Below are 20,714 nucleotides of genomic sequence, written 5' to 3' on the forward strand. Positions count from 1 at the left end.
GGAAAGGGAAGAGTGGACGACAGTTTTGTACCTAGGGTCTTAGCTACAGCCTTACACCACTTACATGATCAGGATCTTCTCCCAGGCCAAAAGCATTTCTTACCTGAAAGGTGAAACTACTGGCCCAGAGGGGTCTAGGATAAGAGGGAATTCCTAAGAAAAGTGGCCTTACTCTCTACTCTCAGCCAAGCTCATTTATTCTGAGCATTTTCTATCATTAAGTTCATAATTTATCCCACTATCATATCATAAAAAGAAAAACCTCCAGCCTCTTAACAACTCAGAAAGAAGTGACTTGCTCCCCTGCCACCCCTGAAGTAGAGTCCCACCTGATGGATACAGAGTTCTCACTGTAGATCTCCTTCACGGCTTCAATGTCTGCATCAAGCTGTGGGTGTCGATACAGGTCAGCTGCACAGCTCCCCTGAGATAACAGCAAAAATGGTGGTGGAGAGAGGTGGAAAAAGACGAGGGAAAGAGAGAGATAATAAAAAAAATATGAAGAGACACCAGGAACAGGAGAAATCAGACAGCAGTATAGGGGAAGTAAAAGCCACTTATGTGAAGGGGTTCTCAGTGGTGACCCTAGCAAGGGATTTCATTAACAGAGGTCTCCATCTCATCATGACTTTAAAAAGGTTCAGCAGACCAAATGTAGGCTTTGCTTGGAGTTCACTTCCTTAAATCTCCAGCTTCTCTCTCAGACCCTGACCAGGATACCTTCTATGACAACTCAGAACAGGCTGAAGAGTTACAGGTTTCCTAAGATTGGTTCTAAGTGAAGAGCATTCTGAAAGTCTGGGTATTTCTGCTCAGGACTATGCCCTGGGTAGTGATGGCATTAAGCAATCGCTGGCAGAGTAATCTTTTAAGATGTGACCCTAATGAATGAAACTACCCCCACTGGCCAGTGTTATAAAAGTCAGAAAATAATTATGTCTAATTAAGATCATATGGGTAGTTTCCACATACAGAGGATGTAGTTTACTCTGGAACAGGTATGACTCCAAAGAAAGAGCAACGGCACAGGATCAGCTCTGACAAGACCATGCTCAGACCACATCAACATTATAACCTCATCACATCTGTGCTCCAGAACCTCTTTCACTCCTGGTGTATCCAAAAAGCAGCACATATCTAGACCATCCAACATGGGGGTCTTGGGAGATGAAACCTCACCTGAACTCCATAGAGAAATTCCTCTGATTCATTATCTCCCTCCGAGTCGTCATCATTCCAGAACTGGCCTTTGATGTCCTAGTGACGAGAAATAAGAATATCATGCTTTGTTAGGTCCCTATTATCCCATGGAAAGGCGTGGGATGATACGATGGGGAACAGATTCCCACAAAGATAGAATAACTGAAGCCCTGATCCCTTTACACCTTTCATGTCACCCTTTGGGAGTCTCAGTCTCTTCCTGATATGATCATATCCATAGACTAGCTCTTAGTGGGACAGAGGAAAACATCTAGGGAATTTTGGCCTTCTGAAGTCTCAGCATGATGACTGAGAAGCTCTGGTAGCCAGTAGGAGAGAAACGCAAATGACTTCAATGTCAAGGTTGACTCCTAAGCATATCTGGGTTCCAGTACGAGCTGGCCTCTTCCAGGATCATTACCTAAGACAGTTCCCAAGCACACCTAAGCTCTCTTGTCTCATTATTTTCTTTCTATCCTTTAAAGCACTTAACTCTCCTCTCCCTCCCCAAGAAAACCTACCTACACAAACACACCAAGTAATACTGTTTCTGTGCCCCTTCCCTTTCCTTTAACTTCAAATAGCCACTCTATCTTCCAAAAGGGTAAAGGGAAAATACCAAGAAAGGGTGAGATCTGCACTTTGTCTCCTCTACCCTTTGAACAACCAGTTGGAGAGGTGGGCAGTCAGTTCTCACCATTGGGTCAGTGGGTCACACACACTCTCAGGTCAGTGCTAGGCAGCACCCCTCCATACCACCAGCCGAACCAAGGCCAACGAGATGGGCATTTAGGAGACCACAAAGGGAGACAAGGTAGGGCACGAAGTCAGGGACAACTGGTGATCTGTTGGGGATGGCAGGCTCTGCTGTTGCGGTGGTAACAAGTCACTGTCCTGTGGAAAGTAGATAATAATGGGTTTCATCACCACTTAACAGCTGGGTGGTGTATATATACAGGCACACGTATTTATCAATACACATTTTTTTGAGACGGAGTTTCGCTCTTGTCGCCCAGGCTGGAGTGCAATGGCGCGATCTTGGCTCACTGCAACCTCTGCCTCCTGGGTTCAAGCAATTCTCATGCCTCAGCCTCCCAAGTAGATGGGATTACAGGTGCCTGCTGCCACGCCCAGCTAATTTTAATATTTTCAGTAGAGACAGGGTTTCACCATGTTGGCCAGGCTGGTCTTGAACTCCCGACTTCAGGTGATCTACCAGCCTCGGCCTCCCAAATTGCTGGGAATACAGGCGTGAGCCATTGCACCTGGCCATTAATACACTTTTATTATACATACAGATACCTGCATATAAAAAGACATGCTTGCGTGCATATACATGCACACTTGCACATGCACTTCTTTATAGATAATGAAACACAAAAGCACTATATGCAAGATACTGCTGTTCTACTTAAACTGGAGAGCTGGGATTAGAGCAAGACCCTGCTCTAGCTCATAATGTTACAACTCCTAAAGCCAAAAGTGATGGTCGCAGGACAAGATGCTTATGTTTACTCTGTCAGTTAATTCTTCAGAGTACCAACTCACACCAGAGTTAAGATTCAGAATCGGATTATTTCTAGACTCTTTATTCTTAGTTATTTCTCCATATTAGCCATTATCTCTCTTTAAACATCAGTATTACTAGCTATTATATGGTAACGATAGCTAACTTAAAAAGTCCTCAACGGCCAGATCACCTGGGGTCAGGAGTTCAAGACCAGCCTGACCAATGTGGTGAAACCCTGTCTCTACTAAAAATACAAAAATTAGCTGGGTGTGGTGGCGCACGCCTATGATGCCAGCTACTCAGGAGGCTGAGGCAGGAGAATCGCTTGAATCCTGGAGGTGGAGATTGCAGTGAGCCGAGATCACGCCATTGCACTCCAGCCTGGGCAGTAAGAGCAAAAACTCCATCTCAAAATAAAAAGTCCTCAACAACACTGAACATCTTTTGGCAGTTATGATCTCAGTTGTCATTGCCAAAATAATGCCCTAAAGTCATCTTCCCAAATAAAAATGCAATAATTATCCCAAAAAATGCTTAGAAAAACTTTTACTTAACCCAGAGCCCTTTCATACACAATTCTCTGCTCACTTCTAATCCCACAGACTCCTAATCCTATACCAGCAACTTTTAGCTCCATTAAAACCTCCACATACAGCAGAAAAACAAAACAAAACAAAAAACTCATCTGTGAAATTATGAAGGCTTTAATGGCTGAAGATGGCAAAGATACCCTAAGAGCAGGCTAAAAAAGCGTTCTGTTGCTCTCTAGACCAGCAAGTCACTGGCTTTGCACATATCTCAGCTGAAGCTACTCCAACCTCAAACAGAGGTGTTCTCGGTCTCTAATACAGTTCTTCTTTTTTTTTTTTGTTTTCTGACAGAGTTTCGCTGTGTCGCCCAGGCTGGAGTGCAATGGCGCGATCTCAGCTCACTGCAACCTCCACCTCCCGGGTTCAAACAATTCTCCTGTCTTGGCCTCCCAAGTAGCTGGGATTACAGGCGCCCGCCACCACGCCCAGCCAATTTTTGTATTTTTAGTAGAGACGGCGTTTCACCAGGTTGGCCAGGCTGGTCTCGAACTCATGACCTCAGGTGATCCACCCGCCTCGGCCTCCCAAAGTGTTGGGATTACAGGTGTGAGCCACTGTGCCTGGCTGGTCTCTAATACAGTTCTACTGAATGTCAGGTTTCCAGATTAGTGATTCTCTGACTGGGGTTGGTGGACCTGCAGCATCAGTATCATCTAGGAACTTGTTAGAAATGCAAATTCTCAGACTCCTCCTAAGACCTACTGAATTAGAAACTCCAGAAATGGCCAGGCACTGAGACTCATGCCTGAAATCCTAGCACTTTGTGAGGCCCAGGGGGGCAGGACACCTGGGGTCAGGAGTTCGAGAACAGCATGGCCAACAACATGGTGAAACTCCGTCTCTACTAAAATAAAAACATTAGCCAGGCATGGTGGTGCATGCCTGTAATCCCAACTACTTGGGAGGCTGAGGCAGGAGAATCACTTGACCTGGGGAGGCAAAGGTTGCAGTGAGCCGAGACTGCGCCATTACACTCCAGCCTGGGGGGCAACAGCAAAACTCTGTCTCAAAAAAAAAAAAAAAGAAAAAGAAAAAAGAAAAAAAGAAATTCCAGAAATTGGACCCAGTAATCTATGTTTTAACAGGCCCTCCAAGTTGTTCTGATGCATAAAATTTGAGAACCACTGTTCTAGTTCTAGATCCTTGTGTGTTCTAAGGACCTGTGGTTCATTCCTTAGATACCAACTGAAGTCTGGTAACTAAGCCAGGATGGGGACAAAAGACACAATGCCAGAGCAGAGCCAGCACAGGAGTCTTCCAGCTGATAGTGTTGCCTGATCCTTCAGAAACAACATGCAAAAGGAAAGTATAACTGAAGTTCTTAGAGATGGAATGACCCGATTACTGAGATTTGTTTAAAATACTACCCTGGCACACACATAAAAAAAGAAGGGAGGATAACAGATGAAATAAATATAGCAAATAGCAAAATGTTGATTACTGATGAAGCTATGTGACATACATGATGGTTTTCTGGTAATCCCTACCTCCCTACTTTTGTGTAAAGTTGAAAAGTTTCAAAATAAAAAGTTAAAAAAAAAATCAGACGCTACTCTAATGGGCTCTCCTCAGAGTCAAGTCTAAATGTTTACTAGAAGATTAACCAAGACTCCACAATTGCCTCATTGCTGTTCTTCAAACTCATCAAGCATATTCCTACTGTAGAGCCTTCATATTCCCACCATATTCCCAAGCATATTCCCGCCATAGAGCCTTTGTCCCTGCTGTTCCCCTTTCTTGGAATGCTTTCCACCCAGATATCCACATGGCTTGTTCCTTCACTCTTCTAGATCTCTGCTCAAAAGCCACCTTGACCATCCTATCTATTAAAACAGCAACAACTCAACACCCACACACTAGCACTCTCTATCCGCCTTCCCAGCTTTATTTTTTTCCATTTACCACGTTCTAACATATAAAACGTTTATCAGAATGTAACCTCTGGTGGCAGAGGCTTTGACTGTTTTCAGTCTACATTCTTAGTCCCTTAACACATTTCTTGAATGAGTGAATGAATGAATGAACCCTCTGCTGGATACTTAAGTCAAATGGGAGATATATACAATAACCTGCATGTTTCTACACACAGACAAAAATCACACAAAAAATGATTTTAAAAAGCAAAACTTCACCTTCAAGAGCAGCTGAGATCCAGAATGTGAAGATCTTGGGGTGAGGTTCGTGAGATTTGAAAATAAACAGTCAAGTGCTGATCTGGATGATCACAGAGGAGTAAAGAGGGAGGCACTAAATGTCCAGCCTGGGTTGCCCTGGGGCGAGGGGTAGGATGACGGCAGCGTTAGGCCAGAAGTGCCAACTTTTCACGGTCTTTGTTGCTGCAGAAGTCAAGAAAAATTTAGCCTCTTTCCAAGGGCTGTTGCTGCTTGGTTTCTGTTGCTATCACAAGGAGAAAAAGGTATTTCAGAGGGAGTTTTTCTTCTTCAAGCAAGAGACAGTTCAGAGATTACCGGCTTTTTCAAACCAGGCTGCTTTAGTGAAAGGGACTTGCTCCCTCTACTCTCAATGCCCTTTCCTCTGGAGAGATGGAAAGTGGATTTAAAAGGTGAAGAGTTGGAAAAGGAAGGTGGTGGGTTACGGAATTCACAGGATCACAAACACTTTTTAAAAAATTAGCCGGAAACGTGGCCTAATTCAAAGCTTTCATGTTACACACAGAATACTTAGACCTACAGAGGTCGAGCAATTTGCTTAAGGTTAGGAGTACAGAAGGACTGGGATGTAAAGACATTGGACAGGTCCTAATTACATCTAATCTTCATGTGATGTGGTTATAATTAATTGAGTTGTTAATGAATTAAGCAAGAAAGACCTATCTGATTTATCTAAATGAGGTAAAGAATGGGCCCCTTCAAAAGACGTTGGGCCAAAAATAGACTATATGATGAGTGTCCAGAGAAGGTGTTAAAACTCAGCGGCTAATATAGAACGCTTTATGAGTTTCCACGAGAATAAGTCAAATGTAAATGAGCCTCAAGTCTGGATCACAAAGGTCTTTCCCTAGGTCCATGGGCGCTTCTCTGGGTGTGACAACTTCACGTCTAGTCAAAGAAGCTTCAGAGCTCAATGTTTAAATTGTGGGTTGGGCTCCGGCTTTGTGGTCCTGGAAGAGGTTACTCCACTCCATCCCGTGTGCTCCCTTCTCAGGACTAGGCCACTAAACAAAGACTACTAGGAAGAATTACTGAGGGGCGACTCCCGCAGGTTAGCGCTATCTCGGGCACCCCGTAGGGAGAGAGGACACGGCTGCCCCCCGAAAACACTCCCTGGCACCCGTGCTTCCAGGACAGGCCCTGAGGCCTCTCCCGGGGAAGCAGTTACACCTGTTCTCCGCGGCTCCCCTGAAGACCCCAAAAACACCCAACACCTGCCTCCCCAGGGAAGACGCTCTGGGCCCGATCTATGCCGCCCGGCCGCCGGGCCTGAGTGAAGCCTGTCCAGCCTAGGAGGGGCCCTCAGAACCTCCCGGTCCAAGCCCCTCACTTCGTCCACCCCTGCGGAGACGGGGCGAGCCCCGCACCCTTCCCGCGGCCCGGCCGCACCGCCCTGTGCCCGTGGTGGCGGCCACACAAGCCAGCCTCGCGAGTACTCACGGCGACCCCGGGCCGCGCGCGGCCGCAGCCGACGGGACGAGCGGCCCGGGACGCCCCGCGGGGGCGGAGCGGCAGGCCAAGGGGCGGGGGCCGGGCCTGGCGGGCGAGGTCGCGCACCCCACGCCTCGTCGTTCCGTCACGGGCGCGCTCAGCCACTCTGCGCACGCTCGCGCGGTGACACCATGGCACGTGGCCCGCTCCTGACCAACAGCCTGACGGCCTGCTCCTGGGCGCGCCTCAGCAGCCGACGCCAGCCCTAAGAGGCCTGCGCGGCGGTCGCTAGTCGGGAAAGGGTGCGGATCAGGGGGTGGCGCCTGCGCCGTGGGTAGGGGAGGCAGTGGAGAAGGAAGAGGGACTCTGGGGGCGTGCGGGGAGTCTTCCAAAGGAGAATGCTTGCATTTAGCGCCCCAAGTGGTTGGGAGGAACAAGCAGGGAGGGCAACCCAGGTTGCTTGTAGGCTGGGAGGGAGTCCCCTCGCTGGAGGTTGGGGCCGGCAGGTAGAGACTGAGGGAATTCCTGAGGCCTTGCTGACTGCAGGATTCTCTGGTTCGACAATGGAAGTCGAACACCTCGGGCTTTTAAAAATTATGGCATTTAATTCATTTGTTCCCCGGTAGCTGCAGCGTGATGGAAAGCACCCTGGCCTTCTAGTCAATCTGGGTCTGAAGCTTGGGTTCGGCACTTATTGATGGTGCAGCCTTAAGCGATGACTTTCACTTTGTGAGTCTGATTTCTCCTCTTTGAGGTGGAGACAGTAATATGTGTTTCATGGAGCTACTGTGGTGAGGATGAACCGAGATAGTGTTAGGTTGAACCGTATGAAATTGCTATCTTTGTAGTTTATAAACAGTCAAATACCTTCAATTTCATACGATTCCAACTAATCCATGTAAAGCAACCAGCAGAGTACCTGGGACTAGGAAGTAGTCCATACATGGAAGCTGTAATTGTGGTTATTGTGGTTATTAACCCTAGACATGGCCAGACCTCCTTCATCCTTATTAGTCTTGGGGCTTCCACGTGACCCTCTTTTCCATCAACACTAATGGGAAAAGGCTTATCTTAGACCTACTCTGTTTCCTCACTCCCTCTTTGTAGCTGGACACAGTACACACAAAGAACGCTTTGGCCCTGAATGATATAAACATGTCATGTCTATCCCTCCTAAGCTGGCCTCAGAAGTTTCCCAGTTAACTTTTTGTTGTTGGTTGATTTACATTTGCACATTCGCAGCCTCTCCTTTCTAACTCCTTTCCCTTTTGATGTCCCTGTCTGCTCACCTTGCTACTCAGCCTGGGCCACAACACCGTCTCGGTATGAGTTTGTTACACCTATTGCTTATAGTAACTGAAAAAAGTGAGGGATCAATATAACCTCGGTTTCAGAGTGCGGAAGTTCAGAGTAGTAGGGGAAGGAGTTGGGCCTGCTCGCTAAAACAACTCACCATCAAGGGCCCCATAATAGCTTTTGATGAACCGAGTATGTATGGGAGTGTTTGAACATAAGCACTGTGCCCATGAGTGACAAGTCCAACTCCAGTATTCAATAACCTTTAGGATTCCCCCTTTCCAGCATACCACGAGCTGTTCTATTCATCATGAATCTCAGCCACCTCATAGTTTATCAGTATCTTCCAGGCTTCACCTCTTTTCCTACCCAGTCCAGATCCTTGGTCAGTCATTTTAATCACATTTTTGTTAATATGCTTGCACTTACTCTGTAAAAATCACACTCCTGGGTCATGCCAGCTATCTACCTTCTCTACTCTCCCATCCTAAACCAGGATAAAGGAAGTCACCCAATCCTGCACACTTAAGCTTGTGAGTGGACACCATTTAGGTTAGTCTAGCCCATGAACCCTATTCTGTGGGAATTACAGTTTCCACACCCACACTATGGATCCATAGGCCCCAGGGCCATGTTCGTCTTGTGTGACCCCTAGCACTTTAGCTGCAGTTTATTGAACTGTGAGTGGATTCCTGGTCTAAGCTGTGTTAAGCAGATGTTCTCCTGAAAATCTGAGATTAGAGCTGACAGATTATGATTCTAACTGGACTGGTTTCTTAAGGAAAAAAGACATAGACTTAGGAGCTATGGTACATCTACCTCCCACCTACTATGATGAATGAGAAAAGGAAAAAGACCATCTGGGGACACAGAATGAAGCATGGAGAGGCAGAGACCAGAAATGGTGAGACTACTCTCTGCTTCCTGGCAGCTTCCCAGGCACCCCTCCCTTCCTTCCTTCCTTCCTTTTTTTTTTTTTTTTTTTTTTTTTTTTGAGACAGGGTCTCACTCTGTTACTCAGGCTGGAGTACAATGGTGTGATCATAGCTTACTGCAGCCTCCAAGGCTTAAGCATGCACTAACATATCTGGCTAATCAATTTTTTTGTGTGTGGAGATGGGGTCTCCCTATGTTGCCCAGGCTGATCTTGAACTCCTGGGCCCAAGCAGTCCTCCATCTTATCCTCCCAAAGTACTGGGATTACAGATGTGAGCCACTATACCCTGCCCCAGGCACTTTCTGAGGCCCTCTGATCTTGGGGGACTAGGAGTCAGTTTTTATCTAGAGTAAATGGCTTAAGCTAACTTAATGTGCACTCAGTACAGAGCTCCTACAAATTCATTGTCTCCTCAGCAGAGTCCTCAGTGTACCTAGCAACCCTTCCACATGTCAGCCTCTCCCCCCATCCCCCATTCTGCTTCACAGAAAGAATAAAGGCTATGGGTGCCAGGTACTTGGGCGGCTGAGGCAGGAGGATCTCTGGAGCCCAGGAGTTCAAGGCTACAGTGAACTGTGGTTATGCCACTGCACTCCAGCCTCAGCGATGGAGCGAGACTCCCCATCTCTTTAAAAATAAATAAATAAATAAAAGGCCATGGGGGAACTGCCTCAATTTTCTGTCCCCTCCAAACATTTGAATCTCTCCCATCCTTTCCGTTTCAGAAGTGGAGAGGTCTCTCTTCAAATACAAAGTTAATCCTTTCACTGTGATCTGTATTTCATTCCTTTCTGCCTCCTTGGGAAATTTTCTCCTTACCTCTCTCTTTCATTTATATTCAACTTTTTCCTCTCCCCTACTCATTGATCTCAGTATATAAGCTTGATCAACTAGCCCAACCTTAAAAAGAAAATCCAATTTGAATCCTATATGTCATGCTACTGATTTTTCTTGCCTTTAACCAAACTTCTAGGAGTAGCTTATACTCTCCTTCTCCACTTCCTTGTCTTCAGTTGTTCCTTAAATCTGGTGTCATCTGACCTCTCCCCAAAATTTCTACTGAAAATACTTTCACCAAAGTGACACATGAATTACAAATGGACAAATCCATTGGGAATTTTCAGGCTTCATTTATATGACCACACAGTGTCATTTGGCATTGTCAATTGTCTTGCCCCTGCAATCGACTGCATGGTGTCATTTGGCATTATTGATCATCCTGCCCTGACAACCCTTTCCTCTGTTGGCTCTTATGGGCTACACTCTTCCAGTTTCTTGCTACACCTCATATGACTCCTTCACAGTATCCTTATTATACTGCCTTTCCTTCATTCCCTACTTAAGTATAAAAGCAGTTCAACCCACCCCTATTTCTCCTATTACTCTTCCCGGTGGCCTCCATGGCCACTTGAAGGAGATCTTGATAATTTGGGGTTGCCCAGAAACAGAATCTCCTTCTTATGTTACAAGTTTTAGAAGTAAGCAGAGCCTATCTTTCATGAGAGACACTAAAAAGGTTGAATCTTTGCTTTCCCAGCTCTCTAGCTAAGACAGAGGCATGTGACCTTGGCCTGGCCAAGCATCTTCCAGAAATGTAGATTCTGGAGTGATTCAGAGAAATAGAATCATGGAGAATTCATGCCAGTGGCAATGGTGACAGGAGAGCAGGGTCAGCTTTACCCCATGCCCAGGGACTTTCATGGTGTGGATACTGGTAGTGGTGACATCCCATGTCCAATAATGATGACAGCAGCAGTGGTCTTGTGGGGCTGGTTCTGGCATCTGAATTTGGCCTGTGCTCTGGTGGACTGGCCTCTCATTGTTCATGCCTATTTTCCAAGCTTGAGTCTTTCGCCTGGCAATCCCGTGACCCACCCAGTGCCCTTTCAACAAATGGCTCGTTTAAATCCGCCTGAGTGACACACAGTTATAGACTGGAACTCCCAAATCTATATTTCCATCCTGTACTTCTTCTTCTTCTTTTTTTTTTGTGACGGAGTCTCGCTCTGTTGCCAGGCTGGAGTGTGGTGGCGTGATCTTGGCTCACTGCAACCTCTGTCCCCCAGGTTCAAGCGATTCTTCTGGCTCAGCCTCCTGAGTAGCTGGGACTACAGACACACGCCACCATGCCTGGCTAATTTTTGTATTTTTAGTAGAGACAGGGTTTCACCACGTTGGCCAGGATGGTCTCAATCTCTTGACCTCGTGATCCACCCACCTCGGCCTCCCAAAGTGCTGGGATTACAGGCGTGAGCCACCGCGCCCGGCTTCCATCCTGTACTTCTTGACTTTCAGGTTGACTTTGGTCAAGTTGTCTTTTGGACAACTCCACTTGGATGTCACATAGGCAAACATCTTCTCACTGTATTTCTTTCAAGTTCCTAAGTTAGTAAATCTCACCTATGACTTATTCAGACTGAACCCTGAGAAGAAAGCATCTTAGACTTCTCCCATCCTTATTTAAATGGAACCAATTTTACCTCATAAACATTCTAAATTTTACATCTTAATACATCTTCTTCTTTTTCTTTTTTTCCAAACTCTGGCCTCCTGTCCTCTAGCTGCCTAAAAGCACAGAGACTCAGAAGGCAGAACAGGCCACAAGCCTGGGTCTGGCTTTTCCCAAGGGATATCTTAGGTGCTCAGCAGAAAATGCAAGAAACTAAAAAGAAAGCCTGTGGAATGAGCCTCAGCCTCCTGAGGAGTAGTAGACAGGGTCTCAATATGTGGCCCAGGCTGGTCTCAGACTCCTGGCCTAAAGTTATCCTCCCACCTCGACCTCCCAAAGTGCTAGGATTACAAGTGTGAACAAATTAATACATCTTAAATCAATCCCTCCTTTATATTCCTATTCCTCCCTACCAGAACTATCGCATTCGCCTCCTAATAGACTCCTTATCCAGTATCTACTCCTGCAATCTATTCTCCACTTAGCTGCTTAGGGGATCTTTCTAAAACTCAAATCTGATCATGTCACTCCTCTATTAAAACCTTTCAATGGGCCGGGCCTGGTGGCTCATGCTTGTAATCCCAGCACCGTGGGAGGCCAAGGCGGGTGGATCACTTGAGATCAGGCTTTGAGACCAGCCTGGCCAACATGGTGAAACCCCGTCTCTACTAAAAATACAAAAATTAGCCGGGCATAGTGGCAGATGCCTGTAATCCCAGCTACTCAGGAGGCTAAGGCAGGAGAACCACTTGAACCTGGGAGGTGGAGGTTGCAGTGAGCTGAGATCACGCCATTGCACTCCAGCCTGGGCAAAAGAGCAAGACTCCATCTCAAAAAATAAAATAAAATAAAAATAAAACCTTTCAATGTCTCTCTACTACTCTCAGGATAAATACACCCTTTCTATAGATATAACCCTATTTGACTCTCACCAGCCCCTCACATGCATCCTACACTCCAGCCTGGCCAGATTATACATTCTTATAGGCCATGCAGGACATACTTTTTGTTTTTGTTTGAGATGGAGTTTCGCTCTTGTTGCCCAGGCTGGAGTGCAATGGCTCGATCTTGGCTCACTGCAACCTCCGCCTCCTGGGTTCAAGTGATTCTCCTGCCTCAGCCTCCCAAGTAGCTGGCATTACAGGCATGCGCCACCAAGCCCGGCTAATTTTGTATTTTTATTAGAGACAAGGTTTCTCCATGTTGGTCAGGCTGGTCTTGAACTCCCAACCTCAGGTGATCCACCCACCTCGGCCTCCCAAAGTGCCGGGATTACAAGAGTGAGCCACCGCGCCCGGCTGCATACTTTTATACTTTGTAAGTATTAGTACTTAGTGGAGCTGACAATCACAATGCTACCTCCTGCCCCCTTCTACCCCACACAAATGGATGCAGGACCCATCAGGCCAGGCAAAGGACTCCATCATCCTGACCAAAGTGATTAGTTCAGGTGTGGGTTTGTGACCTAAGCAAAGCCAATCATAATCTTCTGCTCAAAGCTCTCTTGCTTTTGAGGTTAATGTGCTAAGAGGATATGAGATTGAAGCTGCTAGCACCCAGCTCTCCCTGCCACAGGACAGAGAATGGGGCCAAGGCATAAAGAGAAGCAGAGCTCTGAGAAATGGAATGAGAGAGATCTGATGACATTGTTTGAGCCCCTAAGATCAGCCTTGCCTGAGGTCAGTAATACTGAAGTTGAGGCAGTGGAGATCCCCACTTGGCTGGGGAACTGGAAACCCCTGCTATTTGGTATCAAACCAGCTGGTTAAATGATCATCTATTTTATCTTGAGATTCAAGTCATGTATCCATCAAAGTGGAGATTTCTGGGATGCACTGGAAAAAAAAAAGTTTGGATGTTGGAGTATGTTGACCTCTTCTTGAGATTTTCAATAAGGTCCTCCAGTTTGACTTCCCTCCATGCTGGCAGAATCAGAACAGTATACAGCTTTGTTTAGAGTTGACTTTTCTGCTTTTTTTTTTTTTTGAGACAGAGTCTCCCTCTGTCACCCAGGCTGGAGTGCAATGGTGCAATCTTGGCTCACTGCAACCTCCGCCTCCCGGCTTCAAGCGATTCTCCTGCCTCAGCCTTCTGAGTAGCTGGGATTACAGGCACACACCACCACACCTGGCTAATTTTTGTATTTTTACTAGAGACGGGCTTTCACTATGTTGGTCAGGCTGGTCTCGAACTCCTGACCTCAGGTGATCTGCCCGCCTTGGCCTCCCAAACTGATGGGATTACAGGCATGAGCCACCACGCCCAGCTGCCTTTTCTGCTTTTGACGAGCAATCCAGGGTGCTAAAGGTCAGATAATCATGCATCTTGTAGACTATAAAGACCAAATCCTTTTCCCCAAACTAAAGTGAATAAGAACAAAGGCCTAGAGGTAGAAAATCCAGCAGGAGATATTGGAGTGAGTTTAGGGTCTGGGAAGTTCCAGAAAAAAAAAGGGAGAATCCTGATCCTCCAAGCTATACCTGAATGCTTCTCTTTCCACCCCCTCAAATTAAATAAGATGTATTTGGCTTGAAATTCAGACAGTGTTGGGGGTTCTGGTGCCTGGGGACTTTGGCTGTGAATCCTGTGGGAGAGAATTGGATGTCTTGGGCACGAACTTTATGCACCTTCTTGGATTCCCAAAGCCACCTCCTTTCTCTCTCGGTTGGCACCCTGCCTGTGCTAAGTAGCCCTTCTACTTCCACGTCTATAGTAGAAATGCCATACAGCAGACCATGGGAGCTGACTTCCCAACAGCCATCCAGGGAGGAAATGATGCAGCTGAGAAGTGCAGGGGAGTTAGCTCCTTGTGGGGTGGAATCTTGGCCAACAGAAAACAGGAGAAGAGAGTGGAACAGAAGCATTAATTCCCTCTCATATCTCCCCTTGGGGAACTGCTCCAAGGTGCCATTTCTCCTTTCAAACACCATGTGCTTGGCAAACAAGCCTGACAAGGGACGTGCTCTCTCCTAATGGCTCATATGAAGTGGCGGCCAGCACAGTACTGCGTCATCTTGCATTGCCTTCGTCTCTTCTCCCTTTCACCATCCTGGACTTCCACCTCCCTTCAAAATGTCAGCACTTGCCACAGAGTCTGCTTTCTAGAGTACTTGGGTTAAGATATGGAGATAAAAGCAAAGCCCCCATCTCTACATTAAGTCCCCATCTAACATAAAGGTCCTGAGGACACAGCTGAGTTTTCCCACTCAAATGCAGGGAATCCAGCCCAGACTGCTGGCTTCCTCTCAGGAATCCAGTGTCAGGTCACTGGGCCAGGCCATCTCGGGACTACTCCTCAGGAGGCTGAGGCTCATTCCACAGGCTTTCTTTTTACTCTCTTGCATTTTCCGCTGGTCACCTAAGATATCCCTCGGGAACAGCCAGACCCAGGCTTGTGGCCTGTTCTGCCTTCTGAGTTTCTGTGCTTTTAGGTAACTAGAGAGCAGGAGGCCAGAGTCTGGAAGTTCAAAGTGCCCTCTACAGATGGCCAGCTAAAGGCTTTGCTCAGCCCAGGCTTCTAGAGGGCAGAGGTTGCCATAATAGCTGTGTCTGGAGTTGGGGCTAGGGAGACAAAGAGTGGCCCTCTGCCCCTTCTTAGTTTGCACTTGGCACAGACTTGGCCACCTCTTTGCAGATCCCAGCTGGCTCAGGCTGCAGGCTGGAAGGGCAGCTGAATGGCCCACATTGCCTCTTAGCTCCCTGAACTCATGTGGTTTCTTCCAAATAATACAGGGCTGTGTAACATAACTGTGCAAATATACTGGCCATGAATGAGGCCCAGAGGCCAGAAACAGCCTGTGAGTCCCTGCTGGGTTATGGAGGCAAGTGCAATCAGGACAGTAGTTGCTCAAAGATTACAGCCCAAGCTGGAAAGGATCAAGTGAGATTCTGTGATTGCCACATCATAGCACCCTCTTTTGGAAGGTATTACATGCATGTTCTGCTCCAATGAGGCCGGGGTGAGCCCCCAGGTCTGGTCAGAGGACATAGCAGAACCAGAGCTGCTTCAAGGTCAGAGGTCACCAGTCCTATCTCAGACCAGAGGACTTTTCTCCCTACATCCAAGACACCCAGGTTGCATCCAGTGAGAGAAATTCATTCTAGGGGATCTGCTGGAGGCTGAAGACTCTGCCCAGAGCCCCCGAGTTCTAGAGGTTGTCAGAGGGCCCCCAAAATTCAGTGTCAACTGAGAGACTCCCCTGAGGAGTCTTTCGATAATGTGGCCTCAATGTAATAATGGGCCATGGCCAGAGTTGGAGGAGTACAGCAAGCTGCAGGTTGCTGGCCCAAGAGTGCTTCACTGGTTGCTTCCATCCTGTCCTATGCATCTCCTTGGGGCTTGAGGCCTAGGAGCGAGTACTGCTCAGGGATTTTGACTATCTGGTCAAGACCAAGGTCACTGGAGTGTGAGTTGGCCAAGCGTTGAATGAGTAATCTCTCTTTGGGGGTAGTGAGCAGATTAAGGTTGACTTACCACCATAGACAGACCATTACGGAAGCCACAAAGCTGAGAGGTAGGGGAATGGCTAAAGTGTGACCTGTTGCTAAGACAAAGAAATCACATGAGCTAGGATTGAGACTCATGGAGCAGGACATTATCAAGGATTCCTCATGATGGTTACCAGCTCAAAGAAAGCCACGAATCAGAGAATCCTCACAACTGACAAACAAGGATCTGGGAATGCTTAATCTCTACGGCAATCTTTAAACCCAAAACTGGCTGGGCACGGTGGCTCACATCTGTAATCCCAGCACTTTGGGAGGTCAAGGGAGGTGTATCACTTGAGGCCAGGAGTTCAAGACCAGCCTGACCAACATGGCGAAACCCTATCTCTACTAAAAATATAAAAATTAGCCAGGTGTGGTGGTGGGCATCTGTAATCCCAGCTACTCAGGAGGCTGAGGCATGAGAATCACTTGAACCCAGGAGGCAGAGGTTGTAGTGAGCTGAGATCGTGCCACTGCACTCCAGCCTGGGCAACAGAGGAAGACTGTCTCAATAAATAACTCAAAATCATGTCAAAAGGGAAGTGGGACACTTCAGTTCCAAAGGTCCATCCTCTCAGGGATGTCCATAAAGAACAATGGACAAAAGAGACATTTCCCAGTGGAAAGGACCAAAAACAGTAGGTTTTGTTGGCCAAGAAATTCATTCCACTGTCCAGAAGGATGTGTTATATGCTGCAGATTAGTGACCATTGTATTCTCTTCTCCCCTATTCCAAATGGAAGGTTTTAAAATAACTGTTATAGCGAGGTGCAGTGACATGCACCTGTAGTCCCAGCTAGTCAGGAGGCTGAGGTAAGAGGATCACTTGAGCCTAGGAGTTCAAATCTAGCCTGGGCAACATAGCAAGACCCCATCTTAATTTAAAAAAAAAGAATTAAAAATTATTCAGTGGTGTGTATCTGTATTCCCAGCTTCTCAGGAGGCTGAGGCAGGAGAATTGCTTGAGCCCAGCAGTTCAGGTCCAGCCTGGACAACATTAGCAAGGCCCCATCTCTTTAAAACAAATTGTGACCTTCTTTTTTTCCTTATTTCACATTGGTTATAGGGCAAGTATGGGGTAGCTAAGTTTATCTTTTACCCATAGATGGCAAAATCTTAAGAAGTCATATCCAGACCTGAGCAAGAATTGCCCATCACCAAGGGACCCTGGACTGAGGACTCAATAAAGCAACTGGATGTGATTCTGTTTTATCTCCCATTGGGAAATAGGTGAATGTGGTTTTTGTTGGGGTCTATGATTATTGCATTGTCAGGCAGGCACATTTTTGAAATTGTATGTTTGTCAAGAAAAGTATAGGTGGATGCAATAAAGGATGGGATATAGTGGATGCATATCATTTATCTGCCCATCATCTCTTCCTTAGGGACCCATTTCTCCCCTTCCACACAGTCCTGATGAAGTTGTCAATTATGGTGGCCTACTCTTCTATCCTAATGGCGGGCATGTGTCCAAAGCTGGCCAAAGTCCTCCCTGGGATTTTAGAACTAGAACTAATGAGGCCAACATATGGAAGGAAGCAGAGCCAAGAGATGGAGACATCATCTTCTGAACCCCTAGATCCAGCCATGCTTCAAGGCAGATACATGCTTTGATTTATCAGTTATGTAAACCAATTAATTTCCAATTGGCCTAAACATGTTTGAGTTGGGTTTCTGACACTTGCAACTGAAAAGGTCCAGACTAATACATGCACACAGAGAGACACAAACACCATATTGTTCAAGCTCATCAGACATTATACAAGTCTTCCATGATCTTACCAGGGGTCAGCAAACTTTTTTCTAAAGGACAAGATAGATATTTTAGGCTGTGTGGGCTATATATGGCCTCTGTTTCATTTTCTTGTTTTGTTTTGACGACCCTTCAAAAATGTAAAAAAAATTCTTAGTTTGGTAGTTCATACAAAAATAGGCCACAGGCCAGATTTGGCCCAGAAGCCATAGTTTGCCAACCCCTGATCTAGACCATGTCAACCCCTGAAGCTTTGGAATCACACAGTCTGCCAGTCCTTAGCCCATACTCTAAAGTATGAAGCCAGATATTTTAAATGTCATTTTGGTTCAAGTGTCTTGACATGACTTGGTAATGGTAAGGTTCAGGGTAGAGTTAGGAAAGGGAAAAGGGTCTTATCTGGTGCCCATTATCTGCCACATAACAGGTACTGAATAAATGGTAATTATTATTATTTCTTGGTAATAAAGATAATTTTTCAAAATGATGCGGCTGTCTAAATGGCTTTTTCCAAATGTCCCAGTTCATCCTTGAAGACTTTTCCCCTTCTTAATCTCCTTCAGAAAGTATTTCACAGACCTCCCCCACCAATAAAGTCTGAATTAGGTACTCTCATTCTTGCTAGCACAGACCTTCTACGGCCCTCCATTGTAACTGGATTATTTGTCTCTCTTTCCCCTTAACTCTGAGTACTTGGAACATGCCTGAGCCCCAACACGTAGCACAGTGCTTAGCACCTAGCCTGAGGGGACTCCCTGCCTCCATGTGAATATTAGTTTGAGGGTGCAGGTACTGTGTGTCTCTATTTGTGTCCAGGGTGGTCACTCTAGGTGTCAGCATTGTGCTGGTGCACATATACCCTCTGGTTCTTCCCTCAGTTGGAAAATATTTGTGGATGTCCATCACACCTTACCTGGTAATATTACTGCCAGATCTATGTTTCATTCCCATTCCCTCCAAAAATGAGTCGAAGACAGAGGAACAGGTGGGAACAAGTTTTCTCAGAAACTGTTATGAAGGAGGAGCCCTCCAACCCCACCCCCACATCTTTTACTATCTGACATGTTATCAGATCAGAGGCCTTCAGCCTCAGCAACATCTGGGGATTAGAGGGACCCCACACACCTGGGGCCTCAGACTAAGCTGATCCATGTCTGTGGGGTGGAGGGGAAATCCTCCTGGGAAAAATATGTGCAAGGCCCTACAGGCCCAGGAAAGGCTGACCAAGGCAAGGTGAGTCATGGTGTTCTAAGCTGAATCTTTTGCCCATCTCACAGAAGCAGGCAGGAAGCACCACCATTGATCAGCTTTATATGGCACCCACTGTATACAACAGACAGACAAAGACAGACAGAGCACACACCACTTCTAAGCTCAACACTGCTCACCAACTAGAAGCACCTCGGTTAAGCACATGTGAGACACTCTTGCATAGGAAAGATGTACTTTTTAAAGGAATGAAGAAGTATTTTGGCAAAATATCTACTTCCCTCCCAGGTCCGGGGTAAAGAGGGACCTCTAATTCTGAAGCTTCTACATATTGAAAAATTTCCCCTTCTCAATGGCAGTATATACAGTAGCAAACCTTCCAAGTCTGTTGTCACAGCCCTCTACAGATATCCTGAATCTACTTTACAGGTGGGCAAACTTAGACTAAGAGACAGAAGGTAGCCTGGAGCAAGGGGACACTGGGACTGGTTCAAGGGGAAGGGAAACAGGAGGTGTCTCAGCTCAGCCAAAGGCAGGGCCTCTGTCTACCTGGATTGGCAAGGGAAAGGCTCAGGTGGCCAGAACTCCCTCTTTCTTCCTGCCTGAGGAAGCAGTCGTTCCACAGGAAAGGCAGTCCCACTCTTGCTGGCTAGGGGGCCTCCCGGGATGGCAAAGGCCAGGGCCGACCTGAGCTCCGCCTGGGGCCTCTTCTGGGATGCACTCTGAGTTTGGGGATTGTGGATTGTGGGTTCACTGCTTCCATAACGTTCTCATTACCTGCATGTGAGCCTAGACCTCAAATCCTTAATTATTTTTAAAAGGGCAGGGTCGGGGAGTGGCTTAAGAGGGAATGAGACACAGAACAATCTTTCCACAGCCCCCCTCTGCCTAGGCTGGGGCTGTCAAGGGTCTCCTTCACCCTGTCTCCTAGGGATATTTAAAGGCAGCTTTTATGAGACTCTATACTGTCTTTTTTTGTAGTTGTTTGTCTTGGTTTTTTTTTGTTTGTTTCATTTTAATTTATATAGATATATATATTCTTAAAAAAGCAATAGTCCTTTGGTCCCTAAACTCTAAGGAATGATATGATTTTGAAAGAAGTAAATCTGGGCTTCCCTTGTGGAGAAGCCCTTGGCACCCCCAACGCCCTCTGCTGGTTCCCCTGGACAGTCACTCCTCACCAGCCCTAGTTGCTCTGCCAGCCTGCGCTCTATGCTGCAGGCACAGAACAACCCACTTGATAAAAACAATCCTTAGAGTGGCCTAAGCCCCAGGCACCAGCCTTGGGTCCGATCCACCTCCGTCCGCAGCTGCTCCTTCGGGAAGGGCTGCTCAAGCGTTTCTGTGCTTTTCCTCTCCTTTCTTCTCACTCTTCTGTTTCTGTTGTTGTGTATTAATTGATAAGGAGAGAGGGGGGGAAAAAGGCAAAAATCACCTTGGAGGGCAAGACCAGAAGAGCAGCTTGCCCCCATGAGTGACATCTCAGGTGAGTGGCTGGACCTCTCTTCCTGAGGAGCAGGGCTGCAGCAGGACCCAGGCAGCAGCCCCATCCACTGAAGCTAGACTTGAGTCCTGAGCAAAAGACCCCAACCCCACATCCCCTCCAGAAGGTTCCTGGGGTAGCTCAAAGTAAGGCAGGGCCATGTGGGCCTTCTGAGACAGAAAATCTCTAAAAGTTGC

The 20,714-nt window shown here is 46.8% G+C and overlaps 2 protein-coding genes across 28 annotated transcripts in view; both read right to left on the reverse strand.

The window, feature by feature from the left end:
• Nucleotides 1–7,050, reverse strand: part of PARP6 (poly(ADP-ribose) polymerase family member 6) — a 31,575-nt gene extending 24,525 nt beyond the window's left edge. For 4 of the 13 annotated variants that reach the window (XM_024232137.3, XM_024232134.3, XM_024232132.3 and 1 more), the window contains exons 1-5: nt 6,912–7,050; nt 5,433–5,697; nt 1,898–2,094; nt 1,180–1,257; nt 330–424 (exon numbers count right to left, since the gene is read on the reverse strand). In XM_024232137.3, the coding sequence (XP_024087905.1) occupies nt 330–424; nt 1,180–1,257; nt 1,898–1,900 (176 nt within the window). In that variant the 5' untranslated portion in view covers nt 1,901–2,094; nt 5,433–5,697; nt 6,912–7,050. 13 annotated transcript variants of the gene reach the window in all.
• A 7,984-nt stretch (nt 7,051–15,034) lies between these two features.
• CELF6 (CUGBP Elav-like family member 6) overlaps nt 15,035–20,714 on the reverse strand; it is a 39,056-nt gene continuing 33,376 nt past the window's right edge. For all 15 annotated transcript variants that reach the window (XM_054532853.2, XM_054532852.2, XM_054532851.2 and 12 more), the window contains one exon: nt 15,035–20,414. The gene's annotated coding sequence lies outside the window, so the exon portion shown is untranslated. The remainder of the gene's footprint in view (nt 20,415–20,714) is intronic.

This window comes from Pongo abelii, chromosome 16 (assembly GCF_028885655.2).
Source record: "Pongo abelii isolate AG06213 chromosome 16, NHGRI_mPonAbe1-v2.0_pri, whole genome shotgun sequence".
In the NCBI taxonomy this organism is placed as follows: domain Eukaryota; kingdom Metazoa; phylum Chordata; class Mammalia; order Primates; family Hominidae; genus Pongo; species Pongo abelii.